Source organism: Hirundo rustica, chromosome 5, assembly GCF_015227805.2.
Source record: "Hirundo rustica isolate bHirRus1 chromosome 5, bHirRus1.pri.v3, whole genome shotgun sequence".
Taxonomy (NCBI): Eukaryota; Metazoa; Chordata; class Aves; order Passeriformes; family Hirundinidae; genus Hirundo; species Hirundo rustica.
In genome coordinates, this window is record NC_053454.1 from 61,547,339 (window position 1) to 61,573,241 (window position 25,903).

The 25,903-nt window shown below is 47.5% G+C and overlaps 2 protein-coding genes across 13 annotated transcripts in view; both read right to left on the reverse strand.

The window, feature by feature from the left end:
- Positions 1–25,903, reverse strand: part of RUFY3 (RUN and FYVE domain containing 3) — a 48,404-nt gene that overhangs the window by 14,999 nt on the left and 7,502 nt on the right. For 6 of the 12 annotated variants that reach the window (XM_040065865.2, XM_040065867.2, XM_040065866.2 and 3 more), the window contains 6 exons: positions 25,732–25,811; positions 22,403–22,595; positions 18,330–18,452; positions 17,473–17,590; positions 10,270–10,711; positions 3,109–3,162 (listed from right to left, as the gene is read on the reverse strand). In XM_040065865.2, coding sequence (XP_039921799.1) covers positions 3,109–3,162; positions 10,270–10,447 — 232 coding nt within the window. In that variant the 5' untranslated portion in view covers positions 10,448–10,711; positions 17,473–17,590; positions 18,330–18,452; positions 22,403–22,595; positions 25,732–25,811. Of the gene's footprint in view, positions 1–3,108; positions 3,163–10,269; positions 11,000–16,067; positions 16,152–17,472; positions 17,591–18,329; positions 18,453–22,402; positions 22,596–25,731; positions 25,812–25,903 lie in introns of those variants that run through there. The other 6 variants (XM_040065869.2, XM_040065871.2, XM_040065873.2 and 3 more) reach the window with 6 other exon arrangements.
- On the reverse strand, positions 19,761–21,395 carry UTP3 (UTP3 small subunit processome component). The gene has a single exon (XM_040065879.1). The coding sequence runs from the start codon at positions 21,393–21,395 to the stop codon at positions 19,824–19,826; it is 1,572 nt and encodes a 523-aa protein (XP_039921813.1). The 3' UTR covers positions 19,761–19,823.

The window sequence follows — 25,903 nt, forward strand, 5'->3', positions numbered from 1 at the left end:
TCTCTGACCTTCATGGCCATCACTTGCTCCAACTCACATCCCCAGCTACAAACTGGTGAGAGTTCTCTACTTCTGGTTTGTTCTTCCATCTAAAGATCACCTTGGACCCCCTCACACTTAATCCAGCAACATGTATCTCTATCCCAACTCGCATCTCTCTTCCTCAAGACTATTTTTTTAAGCTTAGATGTAACACGGAGCCAACTCCCACTTCTCTCTCTTGGTTTGAACAGTGCCACTGGTTTTCAACAGTGAGGAGCTGATCTCCATGACTCCTGACAGGTCATACTAAATCCCCAGACTCACAGATCTCCCAGGGTAATATTCCTCCTCTACCATATTATAAACACCCAGACCTTTAGACCTGCTACTTACACCCAAGTTTTGAGCTCCAGTTCTTGGGTGCAAGCAGTTTCATTCCTGTAAGGCCCATTTATCCAGGGCTGCTGCCAACAGCCAGGGACCCTTGAACCAAGCTGCCGCCCCCACGAGTGAATTAACTACTCCTGGCAGCAGAGACCTGACCAGAGGACACCTCAGACTAGAGACCTAAGCAAGAGGCACCCTGTCAGCACCCACCAGCCAGAAAGAGAGCCAAGAGCACAGCGAATACACCCACACCGGAGTGCGCTATGGGCTGGGAAAAATCCAGCACAAGGAGAGGGAAGAGCCAGGGCAGCGCCAGCATCCAAACCTGATAACACAGCTCACTCGTTCAGTCCCTCCAAAAGCAGCTCAGGACAGAGCTTCTCTCATTCCCCTTCTTTTTCAAAGTGAAGCATCACCAGAAGTCTCCTTCTCGAAATTCATTCCCATTAGTTTAGAGAACTTCCTAGTACTCATTTAGGAGTGCAATGCTCAGAGCAGCACTGGACTGCAGAAAGACTCAGATTTGTGAGGCGTTTTTATTGCCTTTTAGGACTACTGCTGCCTCAAAGTGATGGGTCTTGCTGATCTGGAGGTACCCTGAGCACACGACCTGCTCAGGATTTCCAATCCATTTTATGACCTGCAGTGTAGCTAAGAGCCACCATCACTGGTAACACAAACTCAGGAAGAAGTCAGGCACAGTATTGCCAGCACACAGAGACCTCCTCCTCATCCTGTCTCATCACATTTCCTCACTGGCCAAGGCCGCTGATCTGATGATGTGTAGCAAGGCATCCACAGTGACTCTGCTCGGGTAGCAAACCAATCCCTCATGCAGAATTAAAGGAACTGTACAAGAGAGCATCAAAGAAAATGCTCCTTTGGCCACGGTTATTGGCTAATTTCAACAGAAAAATATTTTCACCATATCACACTAATCCAAGGTTCCCACTTCCTTAGTCTGCTGTGAGCAACTGTGCTCTGCACGTACAGTTTATCCAAGATCCTCATCTTGCAAACCATCTAGCTTATATGGTGTGAAACTGGATAAAATCCCTAAGGTTTATTCCAAAAATTAAATGCTAAGTATTTGATACACTTGCTCTAGGTACTGCATCACACACCTTTAAAAAAAGGCAGGGTGGGTAGGCAAGGCTGACTTTTCCACAGTAAAACTGTCAGGCTGGCTTTAAGCTGGGACAAGTCTGATCCTGGTGTGGATCTGGCATGCTCCATCTGAGCTGGTACCTTCTCCAACTTCCTTCTGCCTCTCTCTGCAAAACCTCTGCCTGGGCTTTCCTTCACAGCCCACATCATAAACCTTAAATAGTAAATCCCCAGCCCTTGAACTTTGCATTTCCACAGGGTCTGGGTTTCAGATGAAGGAACCAAACTCTCAGGACATTGTCATTTAAATACTGCAGCTTCTACAGAACAAACATGTTTCCTAACCAGCTGCTTCCATGAAGATGTTTCCAAAAGCATCCAAGGATCCTGTAATTTGTTTTAACAGGTACAATCTGTACCCAGGAACCTGAAAGTCAAGAAAGAGTCAATGGAATACAGGATCTCAAAGGGTTAAGCTGTGACTGGTCTTGGTACTTCTCATCTGGTGACAATAAATTTTATCACTCCTCATATTTACTCTAAAACAAGGAAGAAGCAACTGAAATGAAGCTAAAACTTGGATCAAAGGCAGAAAATGATGAGACACTGGAGAACTGAACAAACCCACTGAAAGCAATGCCAATTCATTAGCATTTCATCAAGTTTCTCCATCTTACACCAAGAATACCAACTTAAAGTAACCTGAAATTTAGCACGGCTGCTTCCGTGTGGCAGAAAAACACCTGACAAAATAAATGCAAAACAACTCATACAATATTTTATGAAAAAAAGAAGTCTCAAGCCCCTTTTTTTCCTTAAAGCCTGTCTTGGTAAATGCCCTTCTCTGGGAAGCGGCACAGGCTGTCGAGCCAGGAGAAAAGGACTTTGCCTGCGGCTGAGGAGGCTGCGGGCAGCACCCAGGCACAGAACCAGCACAGTTACAGTCAGCACCATCGTGGAAGATCAGCAGCAAGGATCAGTGTGCTCAGTGCGGGAGAACATCAGCCTTTTGTGCTGCAAACACCTGAATCCCAAGCAGGAGCAGTTGCATTTAATCATCAAAGTACCAATTTGCTTGACTACTTGCGACATTGGGGAATGCAACTACTTCATATTTGCATCCTTTTTAAAAATCAAGAAAGAAGCACTATAAATAAGCTTCTCATTTAGTACTTCACAAGTTCTAACAAAAATTTGCAATACAAGTTTTAGAACCATTTTTTGCCAAGCCTTGGCGATTACTGCCAGAAAGTCAGAAGAGTCTAGACAGAAATACTGCAGAATATCTGAAGCTTCAGGGTGATTTCTGAAATATTTTTTAAAATTCAGCTTCCATATGTTGCTGCAATCTTTTAAGCTGTGCTTCTGCCAGGCTTGGGAAACTACTGCCTCCGAAAGGATTTAGGAGAAGGCAAATAGCCCTTGCTAATGCACTTCTTCTACCTCCAAGTCAAAATACTTTAAAAAAACTGCAAACATTTATTTAAGCAACACCAAGAAAATGCAAGAAAGCCACAGCTACTGGCACTGGAAAGGAAAACTAACTGCATTTTGCACTCAGGCTCAAAGTAATAGTGCAGAAGCCAACGATTAGCACAAACAAGAGCTGTGAGATGTGGGTGTGGAACGCACCTTCGGTGTCATCGCGCAATTGCTCCACCACATCTGTCAAATCCTCCCAAGAGTCTTTGCAAACAGCAAAAGGAAAGGAAAAGAAAGAAAAACGTCATGCAAGCCGTGATCTAAAGGAAAGATTCAAAATCAAGGTGTAAGAAAAGCATAACTGAAAGGGAGATTTGCATCATACAAGACTTAATTCATAGTGGTATGAGATCTGCAAGTCAAAAAGGTTCATTAGTCTGCACAAAGCAATAGAGCAAAGCATTTTTCTCCCAGACTCAGAGCAGGGCAGGCTTCAGTAAAGCTGCAGAAGCTTTGTTTCTGCATTAACACAAGCAACATTTTCATAAAGCACATCCTAAAAAGAAAAACAACAAAAGCATTACTTTATTTCTAAGATAAATACAAATAAATTATATATAGTATTTCACTATATTTGTGATATTTACGCAATGTCAGCTTTTGCTTCAATTTCCTTATATCCAGCCCCAAGAAGAGCTGCTGGCAGGGAAACAGCCACAGTCAGGGAAAACACACACAGAGGACATTTTAAAGGTTCAACAGAGCTTAAACTCTGTTATGACCCTCACCCCAAATGACAGACCCTGCAGAGGTGACCCAGCTGAGCCCTAATACGGGCCACAAGCTGATGATGATCCCTAAGGACTCGGTCAGGGAAGCACCTCTCTCCTCGGCAGGACCAGGGAGGTATCCTGGGAGAGGAGCAGGAAGGACGAGGAGAACTGGTTTCAGCACACCCACTATGTCCCTGCTCCAAACCCAGTGAGCCAAGCCAGACAAATGCCCCAAACCCTGGGCATTTTTCACTCCCTACTTACGCACCCGCGCTCGGCAGAACGTCCAAAGCACGGGAGAGGCTCCGTCCCTCTTCCCGAGCCAACTGTGCCGAAGTCCTGAGCAAAGTCCAGCGGCTGCCGGGCCCTCCTCCCTCCCACACACGGCCAGCGCCAGCCTCCTGCCCGGGAGCCAGCCCTGGCCCGCAAACTGCTCCGACACGGCTGGAACAACAGCCGGGAGCCCCAGCGCGCACGGAGCCGAGCCCCGTGTGCGCGCCGCAGCGCCGCTGCCAGCAGGGCCCTCACCCTCACACCGGGCTAAGCACAGCGATCGTGTTCAACCCTAGTCCTCCAAACCAGAGACTTTCACCAACGGTCCCCTGGGACTGAGCACTGCTGCAGGAGCAACAAGGACCCTCCCTGGAGGAAATCCCCGTTGTAACAAAACCAAATCTCTGGTAATGCTCTCCCCTGCATACAACACTGATGGCTTTTGGTCTCTCATGACAGGTGTCGCAGCTTCCCAAGGGCCAGGAGACTGAATCTCACTGTGGTGGACGGAGCTGTCCGTGATGCTTCCCAGGGCCCTGCTGCACAAACGGGACTCTGGGACTCAGATCCAGATGCTGATCATCCCGGAATCCCAACCTGCACACAGTAAGGGAAGCCACACACCACCACTGCCAGGTCTTTTACCTAATACTGAGGGGTGGGATTTTTTCTTAATACAAGGCATAAACAGGGAAGAACACATAACCAAAACCAGATTTAAAAGTAGCTGGGTAACAGGAACAGAGAGAACTGTCAGGCTTCATTTCATCTCTCACTTATTTTTAACCCTTAGCAAGTAACCCACATAAAGCTCCCAGAGAAATATCCAGAGGAGTCACAAATATTCTTTCCTCTTCTACCCCTATAAGCCATAATCCCACCTTCCTACAAGCAGGAACTGCATGAATTTAAACTGGTACTATGGCATTTACATAGATTTAGAGGCAAAAGCACACACTTAATTAGCACTTTCTTCCCTATTTTCATTCATTTTCCATGCATCCAGTTGCACTTTGCATAGAGTTCATTTCTTCTTTTACCTTGTACATTTTCCCACTTGTCTGGAAATTCCACTAACAAGCAACAATGGGGGAAGAACATCTTCCCACAGAAGATTCACAAAGACCTGAAACTCTGTAGTTTCCATAGTCCTTATGGGGTGTGAAAAATTCAATACTTTTACTTATGATGGAAATTATTTAACCAAGTTTAGAAAACAGGATGACCAAGGCTTTTAAGCCTCCATAACATGATTATCTCATTCCAACCAGATTCCCAGGAAGATTAGTATTGTGGAACTGAATATCCCATTGGAATGAACACTCAAGCCAGTTCTTCAGAAAGGGACTGGAGAACTTGTCTCTAATATATTAATCACAAAAATCCCATCTGTTATTTGGACAGTGGAGGGGTTTGCAGTCACTCCCTTTTGCTGACACAGCAGGGCATCTCACTGAAGGAGCAGGGAATATTCTCCCAAGCCAAAGAAAGCTTTTACAAGTAAACCCTGGGAAAATGGAATAGCATCAAAATCATTTCAGACATTTACTTTGTTTTTAAAGGTTGAAGTTATTAGGCTAAAATAGAGTTGAGAGTTGAAACCTTTCTGAACCAATGAGCATCACCTCACACAGAAGCATCTTGATAGGAGAATCAAGTTCTTCCAAAGACAGATGAAACAGAATCACAGGATCACAGACTGCCTTGTGTTGGAAGGGACTTTGAAATTCAGCCCATTCAACCCCCTGCCTCTGCCCCCTGCATGGGAAGGGACAGCTTCCCCTATCCCAGGTTGCTCTAAGCCCCAGCCTGGCCTTGGACACTTCCTGGGATGGAGCGGGCACAGCTTCTCTGGACAGCCTGTGCCAGGGCCTCACCACCCTCACAGGGAAGAATTTGTTCCATCGGGAAGAAAAGGTCATGAGTTTTTAAATAGGTCAGGGTTTTAAAAATTATTTTTAAGTACAGTAATTTTAAACAAACTCGTAAGGAGAAGCTGAGCTGTCAGTAAAATAACCTAAAAAACCCCAAGGCAACAGTTTTGGGAAGTGAAAACTGAGCTTGATAGAGAGAGTCCTGAGTGATGGTGCCAGGTCAGCCCTGCTGCTAGGGCTGCTGGGAGAGGCTTGGCCCAAATCTGGGCACATATTCCCTCATTATGAAAGGGGAACCTTCGGTCACATTACTGTACTTCAACTGCATTCTGGTATTAGTTACCTTAGGAATACATCTAATAGCAAATAAAGAGGTCAAGGAAGAAAATTAGGTAGAGGCTGTTATGGGAGGTACATAACGAATTCTTTCAGGTTAGGTTTGCCAATGTGATGGTTCACAAATTGTTGACAAAGGGATTAGCAAAGGGTTTCAGCATCATGTTCAAAAACCCTGCAAGCTCAAAAGCAGGGAAGCCACCAGGCAGTCTGCAGCCTGGAATGCTAGGAACTATCTACTCAGGACAAAGTAGCTTAAAAAACCCATTTATTTTAAAACCCACTGCATGAAAATTCCATCTCTAAATATACACATATACAGAGAGCTTTGCATACAGAAGGAAAGACCAGTCAAAGATCTACAACGGAACAGAAGGAAATAAAATAAAGAAGCACAGACAACTTGGAAATTCCCAGCCCACTGTCTATTACATCTACAGGACAAATAAACAGCCAGTGGACATCACATGAAGTCACAATTCAATACCACCCTAAGTCTTACTCCCATCTCCACATGACTACCATCAAATAATTACCCAATTTCTGTAAGTTGCAACTGTGTGCAGCTATATGGAATGTTTCTGCACAAGCAGCCTATTTTCAGAGGGAAACACATGACTAACCGCTATAGGAAATTCCTCATCCTATTTCAGTCCTTCATAGTTTACACTAAGAAAATAAAAACCCAAACCCTTGGGATTTTTTCCCCCATCTTTCAATTCCCAGTTTGACTGATACCCAAGTGGTTTCTCTGCAGCACTTTGGACTCCCACCTCTGAGGAATTTAAACCTGCCCCAAGTTCCCCAGCTCTGACTTCATTTAGACTGACACAGTTTAAAAGAGCAAGGAAAACAATTACTCTTAAAAGTAATTTCTGAATTGAAGTTTGGATTACATGACCCAACTGCTATTCCCAAGATTTATGACCACAAAAACGCTGTAATTCATTTAACTTGCATTTTCTAACTTCACATTTCTTCTATTAAATCTGGTCTCCAGCTCCTTCAGATTTCTCATCTATTTAAAAGATTCTATCACCAGATGTGTTTTAAGAGATTTTATGAGTCAACTGTAGAGTAGTCATCTCATGCAGGTTTTTGTTCACACCTGAAAGGTCCCTGCCACTCTCAGTACAATTCAGACTTCTTTTGTAATGGAAAAGGCCCAAAGCACTGAAAAAGTCTACCTCTCCCATGACTTTACAGTTCCTATTCCACAGTACTAGAGAAACCCTAAACCCAAGTTTGCAAAACAAAAGTACAACCAGTAGGGTCTGAGGTATGCAAAGAAAGATGGAAAACCACGTGGACAGAAAATGGAGAGGAAAGGTAAAATCTGATGGATGATTCAATAACCACCGCAACAGATTCATGGGCAGGAGGTTTTAAGAAGAACATTTGCTTTTCCTGAAGAGCTCTGCAACTCCTTGTCAGGGCATTCTACACAAGCACATGTCAGAACCTAAAACTTCTAAATTGCTGGTAAAAAAACAAACAAACAAACAAACAAATCTGACCTTAGCTTCCACACTGTAGGAAAGATAATTTCGTCTTTGTATGTTATAAATTCTAATTCCAATTGCTCCTCTTAGTACAATTAAGGAAGATTAATAAAAAGAGGAATACTGTAATTCTTGAAAGTTCTCTCAAGCTAGCACACGTATTCCTTCTGGATGCTATTACAAGGTGATCCCATGAGGACAAAATTTTCACAGCCCTATCGTGAAGCTCCTCATGATTATTCAGAATAGAAGTTTAACATCCAGTAAAATGGCCTAAAAAAAGGGCCATTTTGTGTAACTTCTCCCCAAAACTGAGACCACTGTTCAATGCCATCCATACACACACTCTGTTCAACATTCAACAGAAATTCAATCCAGGTGGTTTTTTACCTCCATCCCTAAAGTTTCCTCAAAGATCATCATATGCATTGCAAGCAAACAATATTAACAACCACCAATGTCACATTAATTTTATGGCGCCTGTAGAGAACACCAAGGTTCTGAGAGTCTTATTAAGAATCACAGCCTGTTTAAAAAAATTAGTTATTTTTCTAATCCAAGCAGATTTCCAGTAAACAGCAGAATCTGCTTATTTTCTTATGCACACAGAATTGTTTCAATCAAAAAAAAGTGTATTGATTGCCTTTATTGTTTAACTGAGCAGCCATGCTACAGGTTATATGGAATATACACAGTTGCAAGCAACTCAGTATCTGCTCCTTGCTTTTAATTTGAAGAAAAGTTTCGCCTAGCTGCTCTCAAGCTCCAGCTCTGTGCAGGACTGGAATTGCTGTGACCACACTGAAGGCAGGACGGCTGCTTGAGGGCTGAGGGCACAGCAGATCACAGGGTGAAGAGAGGTCAGGGACAAAACTCTCCAGAAGCAGCAAGAGCTGAGGGACAGCAAACTGCAGGCTTCAAATCTTTATTCCAACAAGCTGTTGGATTTGGTACTTACTGCAATATATACTCTACATGTCTTGATTTCTAAGGAAAAAACTGTCCCCCTTTGTTATGCCTTTGGAGGAATTCTAGAGCTTTTTTTTTTTCCCTTCTTCATAATGCCTACCTTGGCACGTCAGGGGTTTTTTAATGGAGACTCCCAGGGACATGAGCCCATCCTCCTGTCCCCCTGACCTGTGCACACCCTGCAGACACAGCAGCAGTGCTGATGCAGCAGCACCAGACCCAACACCGGCATACAGCTGTGTCAGCTTTCCTATTGTCAATGCTTTTCCTGACCTTCTCTGTTCAAAACACGACTTGGATCCACACACACCCTCCCAAACAACCAACGAGCAACCTTAATTTACACACGCATAAAGATCCCCAGGGAGGTTGTAGTGGTACTGCTCTTTTGCATTTATTTTTGTCATATGAATTAAATAATATGGTAAAGAAATGAGCAAACGCTGTTTTCTAACCCCCTTCTGGTATTCACCAGAGAGTGACTGTAATTACACCTTGAAAAACACTGGAGTTAGACTAAGGAAGGTCTCAATGTCACACACAAGAACATGGGAACTGGAAGACAACCGAATTCCTGCTCACCCTGTAATCACCTCCCTGAACCCCTGGGATATGCTTCAGAGGGAATGTTACATTTCTCCTTCTGAAACCTCCCACTGCGTGACTAAGTACTTGGCAAGCCAAATCCAAACCCAACGGCTACTGTCACTGGAAGCAGCTGTCAAATGGAAATTGAATTATCCCTTGGAAATTTATTTTAATGCTTAAATCCCCACCACAATTTCACTTGCCTTATTCAGTAAGACAATGTAAGACACTGCTGACTTAAACAGGCAGCATTAAACGGGTCAAGCAAGACTGCTTGGTGGAGTGGCATTTCAGGAGTTACTGGAAAAGGGTCAGGCATGAGAAGCTGGGGCCTCCTTGCTCTAAAACCAAAAGGTGTATACAGCAAGGGCACTCAGAACCTCAGCACCTGCAGAAACTCATAATCTCTCCTTCCCCGCTTGTTTATTGGCAGAGCACTGCGTGGATGTCCCCTCATGATTTTAGTACTCAGAGCATCCAATCCTCATCCTGGTATTAAAGTGTTTATCAACCCAGATGACAAATCCTTTTTCCAGGGGAAAGCGAGACGTGCTACATCTCCACGTTTCAGGCTTCCAAGCAGCTACAAACAGCAGCACGCTCATCAGAGGCGAGCCGGGGCACTGTGATGGCATCGTCATCTGACAACGGGCATAGCTGCGTAATCGCTGGGGCTTTCCAAAAACTCCCCAGGACCAGGCACACGCTGGGGTGTTGCCACTGTGCTCCCACTCACTAACAGAGCTATCAGCCCCGGCTTAAGGGCAAAATCACGATTAAACGTTCTCACTGAGCACACATCACGGTGCTCTTCCTTCCCGAGATACACAAACCTGATACAGCTAAGAAGATAACTCATCGCACGTCTGCCTTCAAGGGCTGGGTTACAAATTCTGAGGGCAATCTGAAGCAGCAGTTTGGCTTTCTGATCTGCCCACGGCTGTCCAGGCTCTGCAGGCAGGACACGAGCATGTGGTCCTGGAGACGCCCCCTCCCAACTCGTGCAGCGGCGGCACAAGGCCGGCCCGGGGCTCCCGGGGCGCAGCCGGACCGTACCTTCGTGGGTAGGCTCGGGGTCGGGTGTCAGCGAGATGTCATCCAGCTCGCGCAAGCACAGCCACTCTCCATCCATCGACACGCGGAATTTGCAAAGATAGATGGTCTCCATGGCAGCCTGAGTGATCTTGTCTGTGGTGGGGGTTGGCATGTCGCTTTGAGGCGTCAGAGCAGACATGATGACTCAGCTGGTACCACAACAACGGGGGCAAAATAAGGACTAAAAACAAAAGCTTTCTGAAGAAGAAAATCAGAAATACCTTGCGATTAAAGGACAGATTGCTCAGGATCACAGAGGCTGCTCTGGCCTTTTCATAGATCAAGCAAGGTAAAAACGCTGCTCCTTCCCGCTTAGCTCTGCCTCCCTCCTTTCTGCCGACTGTCGTCGTCTCCAGCTATGCTAGAAGCTATTGATCCTCAGCATCCACAGAAAACCTGGCTTCTGCACCCAGAGGCAGCAGGGAAAAACAAGTAAAAAATGTAAAAAGAAAAAAAAAAATTAAAAAGGCAGCAGAAGCAAAAAGAATGTCTTCCTCTGGTGATGACCCCAGGAAAAAAAAAACAAAGGACGAGCGGAGAGGCAGCGTCCCGGTGTGCCGAGATCCGAGCGCCGGTCCCCTCTCCCGGCGCAGCCCGGGCAGCGAGTGCCGCCGGGATTGGCTGTGCGCAGGGAGCAGGGTGGTGACCAAAATGGCTGACTAATGAACTGAGCTGGAAATCCAGGCTCATGTGATCGCCTGCGATTCCCAGGATGCTGCCGAGGCGCTGCTGATGCGGGGCCGGCAGTCAGGCGCTCCTCGGCACAGCACCTCCTCGCCGGGCTGTGCCAGTCCGCTTGGGAGCGAGCAGAGCACGGCCGCACCCCCCATCCATCGCCCCCGGAATACAAAGGAGCAGCGCCAGCAATACAAAGCCACATTTGTATTCCGCTCACATCCCTGCATGCCACTACAGGAATTCAATCGGCACCTTTGTTTTCACAGGAGGTGTGCGAGGCGCAGTTTGGGTTTTATTCGCTGTGCCACCTTCTCAGGAGGCGCCTTGGAGCTAAAATTTCCCGTGTACAAAAAATAGCAGGATGGATTTATTGTCTCAAAGTAACGGGAAGGAAAAAATTATCTGGCTCTAAGCACTCCAGTGACTGAGGATGAAGCTTTTCCAGCAGGGCACGTGCACATGGAAGGACAATAAAGGAGAACACCACAAACACTGTGACCTAATCTTGTACCTTAAAAATCTCCCCTGAAAATTGTGCCGCTCAGGTGAGGCTGACAAAGAAATATTGTCGCTCAGCAGGAAGAGAAACAGGCTTTCAAGCTTTCAATAATAATATAATAATAGTATTTTATAATAACAGCACTGCATTCCCTGTCCCTTCCTGGCTGGCTGAACCTCGCCTGTGTCCCCAGTCCACACGGTCCTGGTGCTGGGGGACAAGGGGTCCCAAGTCCCCAGACAGGCTTGTCATTCCCAAGGTCACTATAGTGTCACCACCCACTTCAACAATGCTATCAGGCACCAATAAATTGGCTTATCTGACTTCATTGCAGTGTGCCTCCAACATATTTGAGGAGAGCAGATGTGTAACATCCATCTGAAATGGACGGACAGTCTGCCTTGGAGAAGGCTGTCACCAGAACAATACATTGGTATGCCCAGTGTACAGGACCTTGATTACTCTCCCTGCTTTTTGCTCCCCTTAGAAATACTCAAAAGGATGTGCAGCTCTTTCTTAGGGATGTGAAATGCCAAAACAGATTGCTGGATACAGAAGTCAGCATGCCAATGCATACAGCTTTGGGGAAAAAATGGCACCCATCATGTAAAGACCTCATAAAACTGGGAAAAAGGATTAAGAGCTGCTATTTCTGACTGGCAAGAGGAAGCAGTTGCTTTCAGTGAAAACTTCCTGCTTAGTGCAGCATATTTTGACTCAGCAACTCTTTCCCCATTAGGCCAAACCCAACCAAGCACCACGCAGCCTGTTCTGACAGCGACGCGAAGGGCAATTACTTCACAGAAAACAAGAATTACTATTGTTTCTTCTCCCCAGGAGAATGGAGTTTATAAATTGCGCTGACAGCATCTTAACTCGTGTATTTATACAGCCTTTCAGCAATCACAGCCTCTACTTGCAGCATCCACGTCACAGCACCCCACATTCTAAACACAGTGAAAGTGGCCATGTACCAACTGCTACAGAACAGCTGCTGGCCCTGGCTCACTCTTGGAGAGGGTCTAAACAAACAGCACACGGTCAAAACGAACTCTTTAGAATCAACAAAGCACCACAAGCTATTGCTCAAGCTATTATCCAACAAATCTCACTAACAGACAATTTAATTTCTTTGTTTTCAAAGCAATTAGAAACACCAACAGCACTGGGCGTAACCCTGCAGCTCCCATTTCACAATATGGGTCTTCAGTTTACCTCAGCACAGGCAAGTGCCCCGCACATCAGGATCACAGGGAAGGTCTGCTAAAAAATTAGGAACCGTTCAACTTTCATTGGTTTACTTTTAGCATGCAGAAACAAAGAAGTTAGTAATTCCCTTCCAGATGAGCTCTACTTTCAGGCTCCTTTATGCAACGATCTTGCTGCAAATACTCCACAGGATACCTGAAGTACTTGGAAAAATGTCCTTTAACTTTGACTTATTTAAAAAAAAAAAAAAAAAAAAAAAAACCAAAAAAAAAAAAAAAAAACCCAAAAAAAAAAAAAAAACCCCAAAAAAACACCACACCAAACAGGAATTGTTTAACTTACTGACTTGGGACCTTTTAATCACCACCTTTCATACAACTACCAGGCAACTCAAGAACACCTGATAAGGCTCCATCCAGGGTTCCAGGATAGTCATGGACACAGGAAAACTCAAATCACGGATAAATGCAGAGGAGGTTGTGCAGGATGAACGACTTTCTCCATCTCAAACCAGTCAGACAGCCTTGACTGGTCTTACAAACCCTCCTGTGAGCTACACTTTGGCACAAACCCTTAGAGGCTTTGGCTGGATTGCAAAACATAGCAGAGTTCTGCCAAAACATCTTTAAGATTAAAGAATCACACACTGACTGCACTGGCATTTTAAGACCAACCACCTGAACACCAAGCACTCCATCAGCCACCAGTACTTGGGAGCTCAGCTGTACTGCACAGTATTTTGAGTTTCAAAACTGAATGAACAGAATAATCATAGATTATAGATCATAATCTATGATTATTCAATTCATAGAATCATAGATTTGCATAGAATAATCTATGCAAAGAAACACAAACAAATTTCCAAAGCACCCTTAGGACTCCAGGGAGCACCTCTAGGTGTACTTTTATTTTCAGAGCCTGTGAACAGCCTGTGTTCATTAGGAGAAAGTTTTCCTCCTCACTATGCAGAGATTGCAAAGCAAAAAGGACAAAGCCATCTCTGACTTGGAATGCAATCTAAAAAAATTAAATTAGCAACACAGCATCTACATGGCAAAGTCTGCTTCTGACTCCTCTGTCAGCACAGATAGGCACATCACCTCAAACAGCAGCTACTCCTGATCCTGCAAGCTCAAACAGGAATGAGCAAAAGGAAGTTTAACAACCCAAAAATTAGTAATAATTTCTTAACTAAGAAGAGACAAACAAGTTTTTCTTTACCTACTGTGAAACATGAAGATATTTAGGATTGAAGTAAATCTCACAGTTGAAGGAAAGGGAAGGAAAAGTCTACTTCTAGTATCATAGTATTGGGTAGGCTTTCTGTGGGAACAAGGAAAGGTTTGGGTTTTGGGTTAGGATTTTTTTAAGGACAGCCTAATCAAGTTGCTTTTATTGCTTTTTAAGGTTTTGCTGCAGGACAGTATGTTTAAGTACATCATCTTGTTCCTTCTGTCTGGAATCACCTGTAACAAGTAAGCAGGGGCTGCTGCCATGAAGAGCTTTTGCAGCCTCCTTCCCCAATTCCAATGTTTGGAATTGGTTGAGAATACAACAGATTAAATAGTTCAAGGATTGATTTGTAACAGGAAAAAAAAAAAAAAAAAAAAAGGCTTGAAATAAACCTCCAAAATATTGCAAAATACTGACTTTTTGGTGTAGTGGCCACTGCCTCCCTGTAACACCTAGGACTTTGCAGCAGGACTGCTCCTGCTGCTCTATGGGAATAAATGAAAGATGCTCTTAGAAATGTGAGAACTGGAAAAAACTGCAACAAGAAAAAAAGAGATGGTGGGAAAAATTGATTTACTGACAGAGTTTGCCCCAGAAGAAACAGAGTCCAAGACACCATGTAAATAGATGCTGATTCCTGGTCCCTCCAGACACTGCTATCACTGCATCAGTCGGTCCCTGAGCGAGCTGTGACACACGATACTGCACAGGCAGCTCCACCTCCACGGCTCACAAAAACAGGGGAACTTTTATATGCATCTTGTAAAGGTTTTTCACAAAGCTTACCTGAACAATCACTGCAGAATACGGCTGACACAGGATAAAGCACTGCTCAACCACTGAGCTTCTCCACTAAGGCCTTGTGCACAAATGTGCTCATCTCAATGCTTCAGTTTCCCCACATCCAGGTAAGAACTTCTCACAAAGTTTGAACAGCTAAGATTAAATATTTTTCTTTAAGCCTCCTTTTCTATCAGAAGTAGCTCAACCCCTTGCACTCACATCACCAGGTTTACTATGGGTAAAGATCTCCTGATTAGGGAAAATTACAAGTAAAACTGAAGGTTTTGACAGGGGCCTGTGGTTTCAAACAACAATTTAGCAGAGAGGGACTTTGGACATAAGTTGGCAGTCACAGACAGTCCTTCATGGAGCTCAGAGCAAAGTCAGGGCATTTCACCTCCTCTTGGCATTACAGACATGGATTTCTTACCTCACTGATTCTAGCTGTGCTGAGTAATGCCTTCAAGTACATCAGCTTCCAAAGGAGAAAAAAACCAGATACTCGCTCCAAACAAATCTGTTTGTTTGAGGGAGTGAATGCTCAACTGGGACAGGAGGTGACGAAGCAAAGGCCAAAAGCTCAGTCACACATACTCTGATACCAGCCCAGAGAATGAAGCTGCTGTTTATTTTTAGTATGGATGGGAAAGAGATCTCTTCTATATGCACCCATGCATGCACTTATTTTGATTTTAAAACACACCCACTGAGTACACACCGGAGTACTCAAGCTTCCCCAAATGCACCACAAGAACATCATAAGGAATCTCACAAAGGAGAACGCTATTTGCCACCCAACACGCCCCACACAGCGATGCACTTCAGGTCTCCAGCGTGCCTCCAAAACCCTCGCCTCGGATTTGTTCTCCGCACCAACACCAGGAGGAACCCCGAGCCGGGGGTTCCCCAGCCCCCAAACTACACCTTGCGTTTAGGACAGCCTGTGGCATTTCCAAGGGCGGCACCGATTCTCCTCAAAGGGATCCCTCTGGGGCTGGTTTTGCTCAGCTGCTGGGCCAGCACAGCTCACACCCCCGCCCCCCATCCGCCTCCTTCCGAGCTGCGCCGCCCTCCCCGCCGCCGGGAGCACCCGCGTCCCCCCGCAGGACCGCGGGACAGGGGCAGCCTTGGGGTAGGGGCAGCCTTGGGGCAGGGGCAGCCTTGGGGCAGGGGCAGCCTTGGGGCGGGTGCCCCGAGCCCGGGCGCGCCCGTGGCTGCGAGAGCCGCGCGTCCCCCGCCCGGAGCGCTCGGGGCAGGGGCACCCGCGGGAGCGGAGCCGTGCCCAGGGACCCCCGGCCCGCCGCCCACCCCGCCTCGAGGGAGGCTCCCGGCCCGGGAGCAGCCCCGTCGTACTCACGGGCTCCGTCCGGCCCCGGGTAGCTCAGCACCAGCACGGGCAGCGAGGCCCCGCCGCGGGGCGCCGGGGGTCTCCACAGCCCGGGCGGCGCGGCCGCGGCGCCGCCTCCATGGCCGGGGTAGAGGAGGAAGAACGGCGGCGAGGCAGGGCGCGCCTCCTCCTCCTCCACCGCTGCCGCCGCCTCCCCGGGCTCGGGCCGCCGCTCCATGCCGGGGGGCACCTCCGCTTCGGCCCCGTCCCGGGAACTTTCCGCCGGCGGCGGCAGCGCTGCCCGCTCCGCCTCCGCCATCGCCGCCCCAGCCCCCGCCCCGCCCCGGCCGGGAAGCGCCGCGGCCGCCCCAGCCTCCGCCCCCAGGGGCTCCCCCCGCACCGCCGGGGAGCGGCTCGGGGCCCGGGGGAGGTGACGAGCACCCCGATAGCCGCCACCCTCTGATGGTACAGAGACTCGGACCTGGGCAGCGACACCGGGGCACTATCTCCTGCTTCCCCTTGGCTTTTCCCGGGGTGAGAGCTCAGGGACAGCAGCGTTTTGAGATCCTGGGACAAAAGGGGACAAAGTCCAAGTATATTCTTTAGTATTAAATCCGTCAAATACCGCGTGCTACTGGGAATTTCACTTGGGAGATTCTTTCAGAAGACAAGGCAATTAATGTGGACTGTGGTGTTGGCAGCAGGCAGGAAGCACATAAATCTGCCAGTTTATAAAGAACACCCTACCTTCCGTGCACTTGGGTTAAGCTGAAACACGTTGCCGCTTTCTTTTTAAATCTCACACTACAGCTTTCCTTTTGCAATTTTAAAGGCTACTGACTTCTGGAGACTGATCTTCCCGCACTGCCCCAAGTCAAGCAACATGTTGCAAGTAACTGAACAGATGCTTTACAAATCTCACAGCTGAATGTTTCAATTTCTACATGTCAACAAGAGTAAAACAATGCCCAGACTCTGCGTGATGGAATATTACGGAACACAGCTAGGAAAACCTTGACAGAATCTGAGGGAGCAGCAAATGTATTTCCATGTGGGTTATTCAATGTATTTCCCTTGCCCTGTATAAATAGAAATTTCAGGTTGTGATGCAGAAAACAGTTTCCCCTCTCTGCCACTGTACTTTTCTGCCCAAGCTTCCTAAGGCAGCCAGGCTTATTCTGGATGCTCATCATCCCCCAAGGATTATGTCTTCCAGGTGCAGAAAAACAAAAGTGTAGCTGAAACCTTGGAGCTTTCTACACTTTGCCTATGTCAGTTTAAATATGAATTGTTTACATGCAGGTGTGGGCAGGACTGACTGTCCTTTGGACTATTGTGCCCCAAGCGAGCGGATGGAAAGGACCCAGGCAGGCACTTCCATTGCTGTGAAGGTGATGGAGGTGAGACAAAGCTGTTACCTGAGGTGAGTCCCCACCTGCTTTAGGTGCTGCTGAGGCTGCCAGTCTTCTCCAAGCAGGACCCTGGCAAGGCCAAGTGCAATCTCACAGCTCAAGCATTTCTTGGCAGTGTCAGCACCTTCTCCAGAAGCAGTACTGGAAAAGGGAAAACACGGCATTAACTAGGACTTTGATCCACTCTTTGCTTCTTTTCCTGTCACCTGTGGTCCTTGCTTGATTTCATGTGTCCATTTCCACGGGGATTTTTAAAACCTGTTCTCCACCAGGAATTTCCTTTAAGCACAAAACATTACTCCAAGTATTTCTGAGACATTGTACAGTGTCATCCCCCACCTTCCCCAGCATTAATAATCACAACATTCCCATTATCAGCCATACATAAAAGCATATGGGAATTATGTTTATGGCTTTGTCCAATCTCTGAACTAATCAAGTGGACATAATGCCTGGTTAATCTTCATTAACCCTGGAGTTGTGCTGTGCCATCTGCCGGTAGGCAGGGCCAGGCCACTGACACACTATGTTCCCTCCAGCCTTCAGCCTAAATCCCAGTTTCTGGGGAATGTGTCTGTAGTGGCACACCAATTTGTTATTTCCCTTATTAAGTGCTCACATAGAAGTCACCAGAATTTTACTCGCCACCTGCTCAGAGCCTTCCAAGGAAGCACAAAGCCAGATCCACGAATGACTGTTAGCCCTTCATTTTTGTATTAAGTGTGAAAGGCGCACAAGCAGGTTCTGCAGTAATGAGATCAGGGAGCATCCCTGCTGGGTATTTTCCACATCCCATGTAATGCCTGTTACACAATACCATCCCTCCCCAGAAAAAGCACCTAAGCTGCTTTTTTTGCCCAGCATCTTACCCCTTACTGACCTCTTGGCAGAGCCTCTGAAGCAGAGTTCAGCATTATCAGTGGCAGTCTCCAATCGTGATCCCAGTGGGGAGTTAAAGGTGGGAAATTCTACTTCCCACCTCAGCAAGGCTGGACCCTTCTCCCTGGGAAGAAGGAGCAGCCAACACTGTTGCTCATAGTAAGGGCAGGTGAGTAAGCACAAATAGCAGGGGAAGACCTGTTCAGTGCACCTGAGACAGGACTGTTCCCATCTGCTCAGCTTAAGCTTTTTGTGTTCCTACCTCTCCCTTCAACAAACAGCTAGGAAAATTACCAAAATGCTCTCCAGACAGCAGTGAGCAGTGTGTTCCTGGCAGAAAGAGGCCTGGGGTGTTAAGGTTTACAGAGGAACCCCATGAAAGCACATTTCACTTGCAGAGCACCAACATGCTTGTATTACAGAACCTGGCTTGTCACAGGATCAAGAGCACACACTTGTCTCTTGCCATCTCTCCCCAAGACCATCACACACACAAAACACTGCCATGACATGCAGATACTACTAAATAAAGCAATTATTCTGAAATAATTTAATATGGAAAACTAATACCTTTCAGAGGGTATGGTACACAAACCAAGGCATGGGCTTCCTGAAACCTGTCCCAGACACAAGTCCCAGTTTACCTGAGACAGTTTTTGTTAAACTTCAAAAAAGATTATCACTCATTTCCCTTTCACAGCCCAGATTGGAACTGACCACTCAGTATCAGCTCCTAGCAAGCATTTCAGTGTGAGGTTAAAATCCATTTACCCACCAAAATGCATGGATGTAATCACAACATCCTGAAAGTTTACCTGCCCACTGAAGACGTAACACCTTACCCATCTGTAAGGTGGTCCTGCAGCAATGCTACTTAGTCCTGTAGCAGCAGACAACTTTTAACATAGGGGAAGTTAATACATTTATCACAAGTCCTTGCTTCATTTCTCAATTAATTCAGGAAGGGAAACAGTATTTCAGACCAGTGGGACTAAGTTGTGCCCATACATTTAAGAGCTAACAAAGGTGTTAATAAGAACAAAAAGTAACTCTTTTAACCACATCTCTGCAGCGCAACACAAGGAACAGGATGGACCAGAACAAGACAGCAAAACAGAGCAAGCAAGTGACAGCTGCTGAATCCCTTTCTCAACCCACCCTCAAGAGGACCCTCCATCCAATCCCATCTCCCCTCAGTCCCACATGGCCCATTTAATTCCCTTTGCCTGATACATTCCTTGCAATCTCTCAAGGCTTCCTGTTTAGGGAAACATCACAGCATCACAACAGAGGAAAATACGTTCAGACATGGGTGATGTGTGGAAAGGGCCTTGTGCCACTCAGAGATGGCACCTTCAAGAAAGCACCTTCTGAAAAAGAAAAGCCAAATACCACCCCACTCCCAGTTTCTTTAAGAATAAACCCCACAACATCGTGTATAAAAGTTTTATTGGATTCAGTACTGCTACTCGCAGCTCTTACAAAAAGATAACTATCACTTAAGCTTCCTGCTTTTCTTAACCCCGGCCCGAATGCCAGACAGTTCCCCGGCATATCTGTGCAGCTCCCTCCGGACCTCGCGGACCTGGCCCTTGCGTCGGATTTTGGCTCGCCGGAATTTCTCCCGATGCTTGACCCGGGGGTTGCGATCGATCTTCCTCCTTTTGGGCGTGAGGCCTTTGTTCTTGATCATTTGATAGGTCACACCTCTCTTTTTACTGGGATCCTCTCCTTCTGACACCGCTGCTTCTTCAAGCACATCTTCGTCTCCAGTTCTCTTCCTCTTGAGTGCCAGCTTCTCCTCCATCATCTTGTAGTATTTTAGGGCAGCCTCCTCATCCAGCTCCGACTCATCCGACGAATCAGAAGCAGCAGCCTGGCCGTTAACAGGAGCAGGGGCACGTTTTGGATTGTTTTTCTTGCCATCCATGGTGAGAAACACTGAAAACTTGTTTTCCTTCCGTAGCTTCTCTTCCTTCTTGTCATAGTAGTTCCTCAGAAGCAGACGGACCTGTGGGGAAAGCTTTTGGTCTATAGCAGCGAGGTCATTGATGAGGTTTCTGTACGCCACCAGCCGTTCAATGACCGGGTGATTATGAACCGGCATCCTCTTGGACTTCAAAACCAGATAGAAACTGATATTGGCACAGTAGTTCAGGTAGAGATGATACTTGGTCTGCAAATAGCGACTGCCCTTCCCCTGGGGGATAGTGCCGTCTCTGACCATTTGCAGCAGCGGGTGCAACTCGTCCTTGATCTCCATGAGCTTCACCTCAAAGTCCTCCATCAGCTGCAGGAGCTCTGGGGACTCCTGCTTCAGCAGCTTCAGCTGCTCCTTCTTGGAAAGGGCCTGTAGATCCTTATCAATTTTCTGCCCCTTGCTGTCGTGGGTTTTCCGCTGCTCAGCCAGGTAGCCCTGGATCATATCCAGACCATAATCATCCTCCCCCAAATCCCGCACCAACCGTCTCTGGATGACTTGGGCCTCCTGCTCCTCTTCCTCCTCCTCAGCATCGATTTCTTGCTGGCTCCGCTTGCCCTTAGCCTGGGCATCACTCCCATAGTCCGTGTCATAGTAGAGCTGCTTGCGCTGGCCCCAGGAGAGCTCATGGGGGAGCTTGGCTTCCGGACGGCGCTCCTCCAAGTCGCTTTCCATGGACAGGTCCCCCTCTTCATCCCCAACATCGTGTTCATCTTCCTCACCTTCTTCACCTTCTCCATCCTCATCCTCCTCACCTTCTTCATCTTCTCCATCCTCATCCTCCTCCGCGCTGTACTCAATAAAGGGATTCCGCTCCTCCCCATCCTCCTCATCCTCCTCCTCGCTGTCCTCGGGCAGCTGCAGACCCAGCACCTCCTCCTCCTCCTCTTCCTCGCTGCCCCCGGCCTCGTCGCCGCTGTCCAAGGCGGCCATCACGGCGCGGAACTGCTCCTCGTGGAAGCGCTCCACGTCGTCCGCCAGCTCCTCGGGGCCGGCGCGGCCGCCGGGCACCTCGGCGGGGTCATCGGCGGGCTCATCGGCGGGCTCGGCCCGCGGCCGCAGGACGGTGCCGCGCCGGGTCCGCATGGCTCCCCCTGCCAGCGCCGCGCTTCTCCTTCCGCTGCGTCCCTTCCGCTCGCTCCCGAGCCCTTCCTGTGCCAGCGCCCGAGCGTGTCCACGCCCCCGGGGAGAGGCGGGGGTGCCCCGGGCAGCCCCCAAGGGAGGAGGGGCTTGAGCCGCGGCGCCTCTCAACAAGAAATTATGCCACGTCGGGGTGGGGAGGGACAAAAAAAACCCAAAAAAACACTCTTTTGTTTCCTCCGCAGGCTTTTTTTCTTCCTCTAGAAAGTCCTGCCAGCACAGCTGCTGTCTGTGCGGTCATTTTACAGCAACGAGGGGAAAAAAAACCACCATGGAAAACACACCTGACACCTGTGCCCTTTTAACCAAAACTTGGTACTCAGTTCCCTAGGACCAGATCAAACTCGGAGTGCAGCAGAAGTATTTGCAAACCTCCCTGAACACCTCCGAGGTTTAGACGAGCTCTACCGACCCTTCCCCGTCACCGATTCACACTTTTACAGGGATACAGGACGCTCCCGGCAAGAGGCAGGCCCGTTCCTGGGGGCGGCGGGGCAGCTTCAGGCTGCACAGCTCGGCAGCTGCTGCTTCATCACCTCTGCGCTCCTTGAATCTATGCCCTTACGCCAAGAGATCCGTCCTTCCCAGGAAAGGAGCAATTCTGATTTTTCAACACCTGAGGACCCCTCACTGGGAGGGCCTTTAACGCAGTCTGCATTTACTCGCCTCTGCATTGTCATCCTGTGTTTTTGTCTATCTGACAGCCATGACAGAGCACCAGCCCAGCCTCCCACCCTTCCCAAGGGAAAAGCCACAGGGAAGCAAGTGCAGGGGGTTTTTCCTAACCACAGAACAGGTGCAGGTGTATTTATAAATGCTCTTGTCCACCTTTCTGTGGAAAAACAAAAAACGAAAACAAACAAACAACAACAACAACAAAAAAAAACAAACAAAAAAACCCAGGTCAAGCAGATATTCAAATTAGCTGAAACAGAGTGGGGTGCTTTACTCACTTTTTGGTGATTCATTTGGATTCTGAACAAGATGATGGCAAACAGGTCTCAGTTTTGACTTTCTGACACACTCAGCCTCTTCACATGGTTGCCACTGGGTCAAAACTTCCTTGCACTAAGACAGGTTTTGCCACAGACCACTTTTCCAAATCTGTCCCTGCAGCTTTCAGCCACCACCTACTTGGATACAGGCCTGTAGAAGAAAGAGCAACAAGAGTAACTTGTGCCTGGAGACACACAGCATCCATTACATTTGTTGGCTATACCTTAGTGGAAATCCTCACTTGATACTTGGCCACTAAATACAACTGTCCTTGGGGACTGTTATAAATAAAGTTGAATTTCGTGGATGAAGTTATGAATTGTTAATTTGGTATAACGAGTTGTTATGCATTGTTGATTGATATGACAAAGTTAATGTAATGGGTTATGGGGCAATAAGTGGTTGGGTTGAATGTGCTGTTGCATAGGTGCGGGTGGCCACTAGAAAGGGGTAGAAAGAACTGAGTAAACTGACAGGGAGAACCTTCTAGAAAGTTACCTCATGGGGCAATGACAGCAATTCGGACTGTGATTGGAGAACGAGCCAGCCAATAAGATCAGAGTGTTCCAGAATGATTGGTCAGAAATGCTCCACAATATGGACCAACCAGCGCCCAGAAAAAGGACCAATCGACACGAGGATTGAAAGTGCACCAACCCCGCAGCTTTAAGAGACGTTAAAAACGCCCGGGTGCCCAGTGCCTGGGGGCTTGGGTGAGCTTCGTGTCCGATGGAGTGCCCTGTGTAGCACACAGCTACTGTTACTCTGACTTGCCCAGCAGGCCTTAAGCAGGTCTGGTCCTCAGTTGTTTCAAGTTTTTAATAAACGGGCTCACCAAAGTCACCTGCCTGGTTTTTGCCTGTTTGTAACAGGGACAAGGAGCAGTCTTGCCATCTGGCTGCTCAATCCTGCTGGCTTTTTGTGTGAATCCATGCAGAGACATCTGCAGCCAGTTCCTGGCAGGTTAAAATTCCTGGTAATTTTTGCAGCTGTGACTTAGAGAATCCCAGACCTTGATAATTTCCATCATAAGTGTCCTAATTTTTTTTTTTTTCAAGTCTGCCCTTTCAAAAACTAGCATAGTAACTTCCACTTGGACTCTCTTGGATTTAAATGAAATTGACATGTCTCCCGACCCAAAGTTAATTTCCAAGAGCAGGAAACAATCTGTGTCTATTCAAACCTTCTGCAGGACTTAGCAAAAACATCAGCCGCTTCTAGTGAAGCTGGAGATGATCTCCAGCATGAGTTAGTTGAGCCAGTCAACCAGGAGCTGCTCAAGCCAAACCAGTTTGCTGTAAGTGTTGTGGAATTGTTATCACTGCTACCAAGACAACAATCAGGGACTGCTGCTGGTCTCTTTTAGATGCACCATTCTGCTGGCTTCCAAGTGAGAAAGGAGGAGTAAAGAGCAGCAGGGGGCAGACTGCTCGTGGATGGTGTGAGATGTGGAGAGGCCGTGTGCCTTGGTGCTGTCCAACTCACCCGGCACAGCAACAGCAATTTTGCCTCACTTCACTTAGGCATCTGCCCAGCTTCTTACCTGGAAAATCCTAGTTCAGCAAGTCCAAGGCCAACTGGAAGCACAGAGCATGTGAATGAAGACTGAAACCACAGGGCTGGTTCCCATTTCTTTCCAATTCTCAATTATTCCACCCCTAACCTCTGCCCTGCAGGGTGGTTGGGTGTCCAGCTCCCTACATAGCCCATTGCCAAACACCTGCTCACCCAGATAAAATTCCAGAAGTCATCCAGTAAAACAGTGGTAATCCATAAAAATAACAGCCCATAACATAAACCTTCCTCTCAAGAGCTTGTGATCTTAGCTAGAAATCCCCGGAGACATGCAGGTGGCTGAAGGGACTGAAAATAGCTCTTGTGTCATCATATCCAGACCAAGACACTGTGCACACGTGTAGATTTAGCAACCGAAATCCAGATACGCTGAGCACCAGCAGCCAGGGAAAACCACCAAAGTGAACAGAAAGACACAGACATAATTCTGCTCAGTCTCTGCCTTAACATTTGAAAGCCCTTTCCTTGCATGTTCCCAGTGCCAGATTTTTGTTAGTGCAGCTAGGCAAATCAGATCGGATACACCTTCCTTGCATGTTGTCTATCCTGGTGATGGCATCCTCCCTTCTTGTACAGTTCCAGAAAAATTCTTACAAAAAAGGGTGACTGAAACAAACAGTACTTTAGACAGACATCCCTACCAGCACTGGTGAGCCAGGCTTATTTTTTACCTCCTGCCAAAAACGAGGCACAGGGATCATCTTGCCCCTGTCTCAGAGAGAGGGCTACATAAAACTGTTAGCAATGCTTTCTGGGATGGGGAAAGGAAACAACCCCACATTTTTTTCTCTGCTACAGACAGACCCCTAACGAGAACACAAGGTTTGTAAAGAACTGTAGAAGAACCCAATGCCCTGCAAGGAGTTGGCTGTGACCCATCATCCCCCCCAAGTCCCACGCTCCCCTTGTACATGAGCACTGCTGATGTAACCTGAAAGCTCATTGCATCATGCAGCTGCAGGGTGATGGGTTTGTGCTTGGGGAAAAAGCTCAGGGCACACAACTAGGGACTTGGAACAGTTCTGGGCTTAGGGACCCAGCCAACAGGGTCTGGAAAAAGAGAGACACCCTCCAAGGTGACAGGAAGCAGGATGCTTGGCAGCATTGCCAAAAGAGTTCAGCCTCTTGAATAAGCCTGGCAAGAGCAACCAGGCCCTTGCTAAGCTTGGTCTTCCCTTAAAAATGTGGCTTTTTTTTTTGTACAAAACACATGAAAATGCTACAGAGACAGCTCTGGCCATTATAGGCTACATTTGCTCTTCAGAAGTTATGCAAATGATCCCAAATCTGGAGGGGGGGGGGGGGGGGGGGGGGGGCCGGAAATCCCAGGCCCTTTCCAGTACCACCCTTCTTCAGGAAAAGTCTGCATGCCCAATACCCCAGGGTTTTCCTGGCACCTGACTCAGGACCTCTTGTAAACCACAAATCCCATGGAGTCCCCTTTCCATTCACAAGAAGATGAACTCCTCAATGCAGTGGGCAGAGCTGCAGTGGCTGTACCTTTTTCACCCCCAGCCCTGCCACCTGTCCTGCTTTGACTGCAGGCTCTCTGGGGCAGGTCCAGCCCTTAATTCAGGTTTGTACACAGCTGGTCCAAGCAGAATTTTGATTTTGAAGCCTGAAGTGGTTTTTTTTTTAATAGGACTCAAGGGATTTCTAAGTCAAATTTCTCAAAATTAGGAGCCAGAGCTGTGGCCCTTGGAGTTCTTACCTTCCACCAGCCCTGATGGCAAGATGTCCCCTCAGGGCTGGGGTGGTTTTGCATGTCCTTGTACTCAGCAGCTCTGTTGCCTGTTGGTAAAGAACAGAGAAAAGCACAATAAAAGTGCAACCCCCTGCTCCCTTCCCCTCCGAAAGCCAGAGGTCTTGGTGCATTAACACAC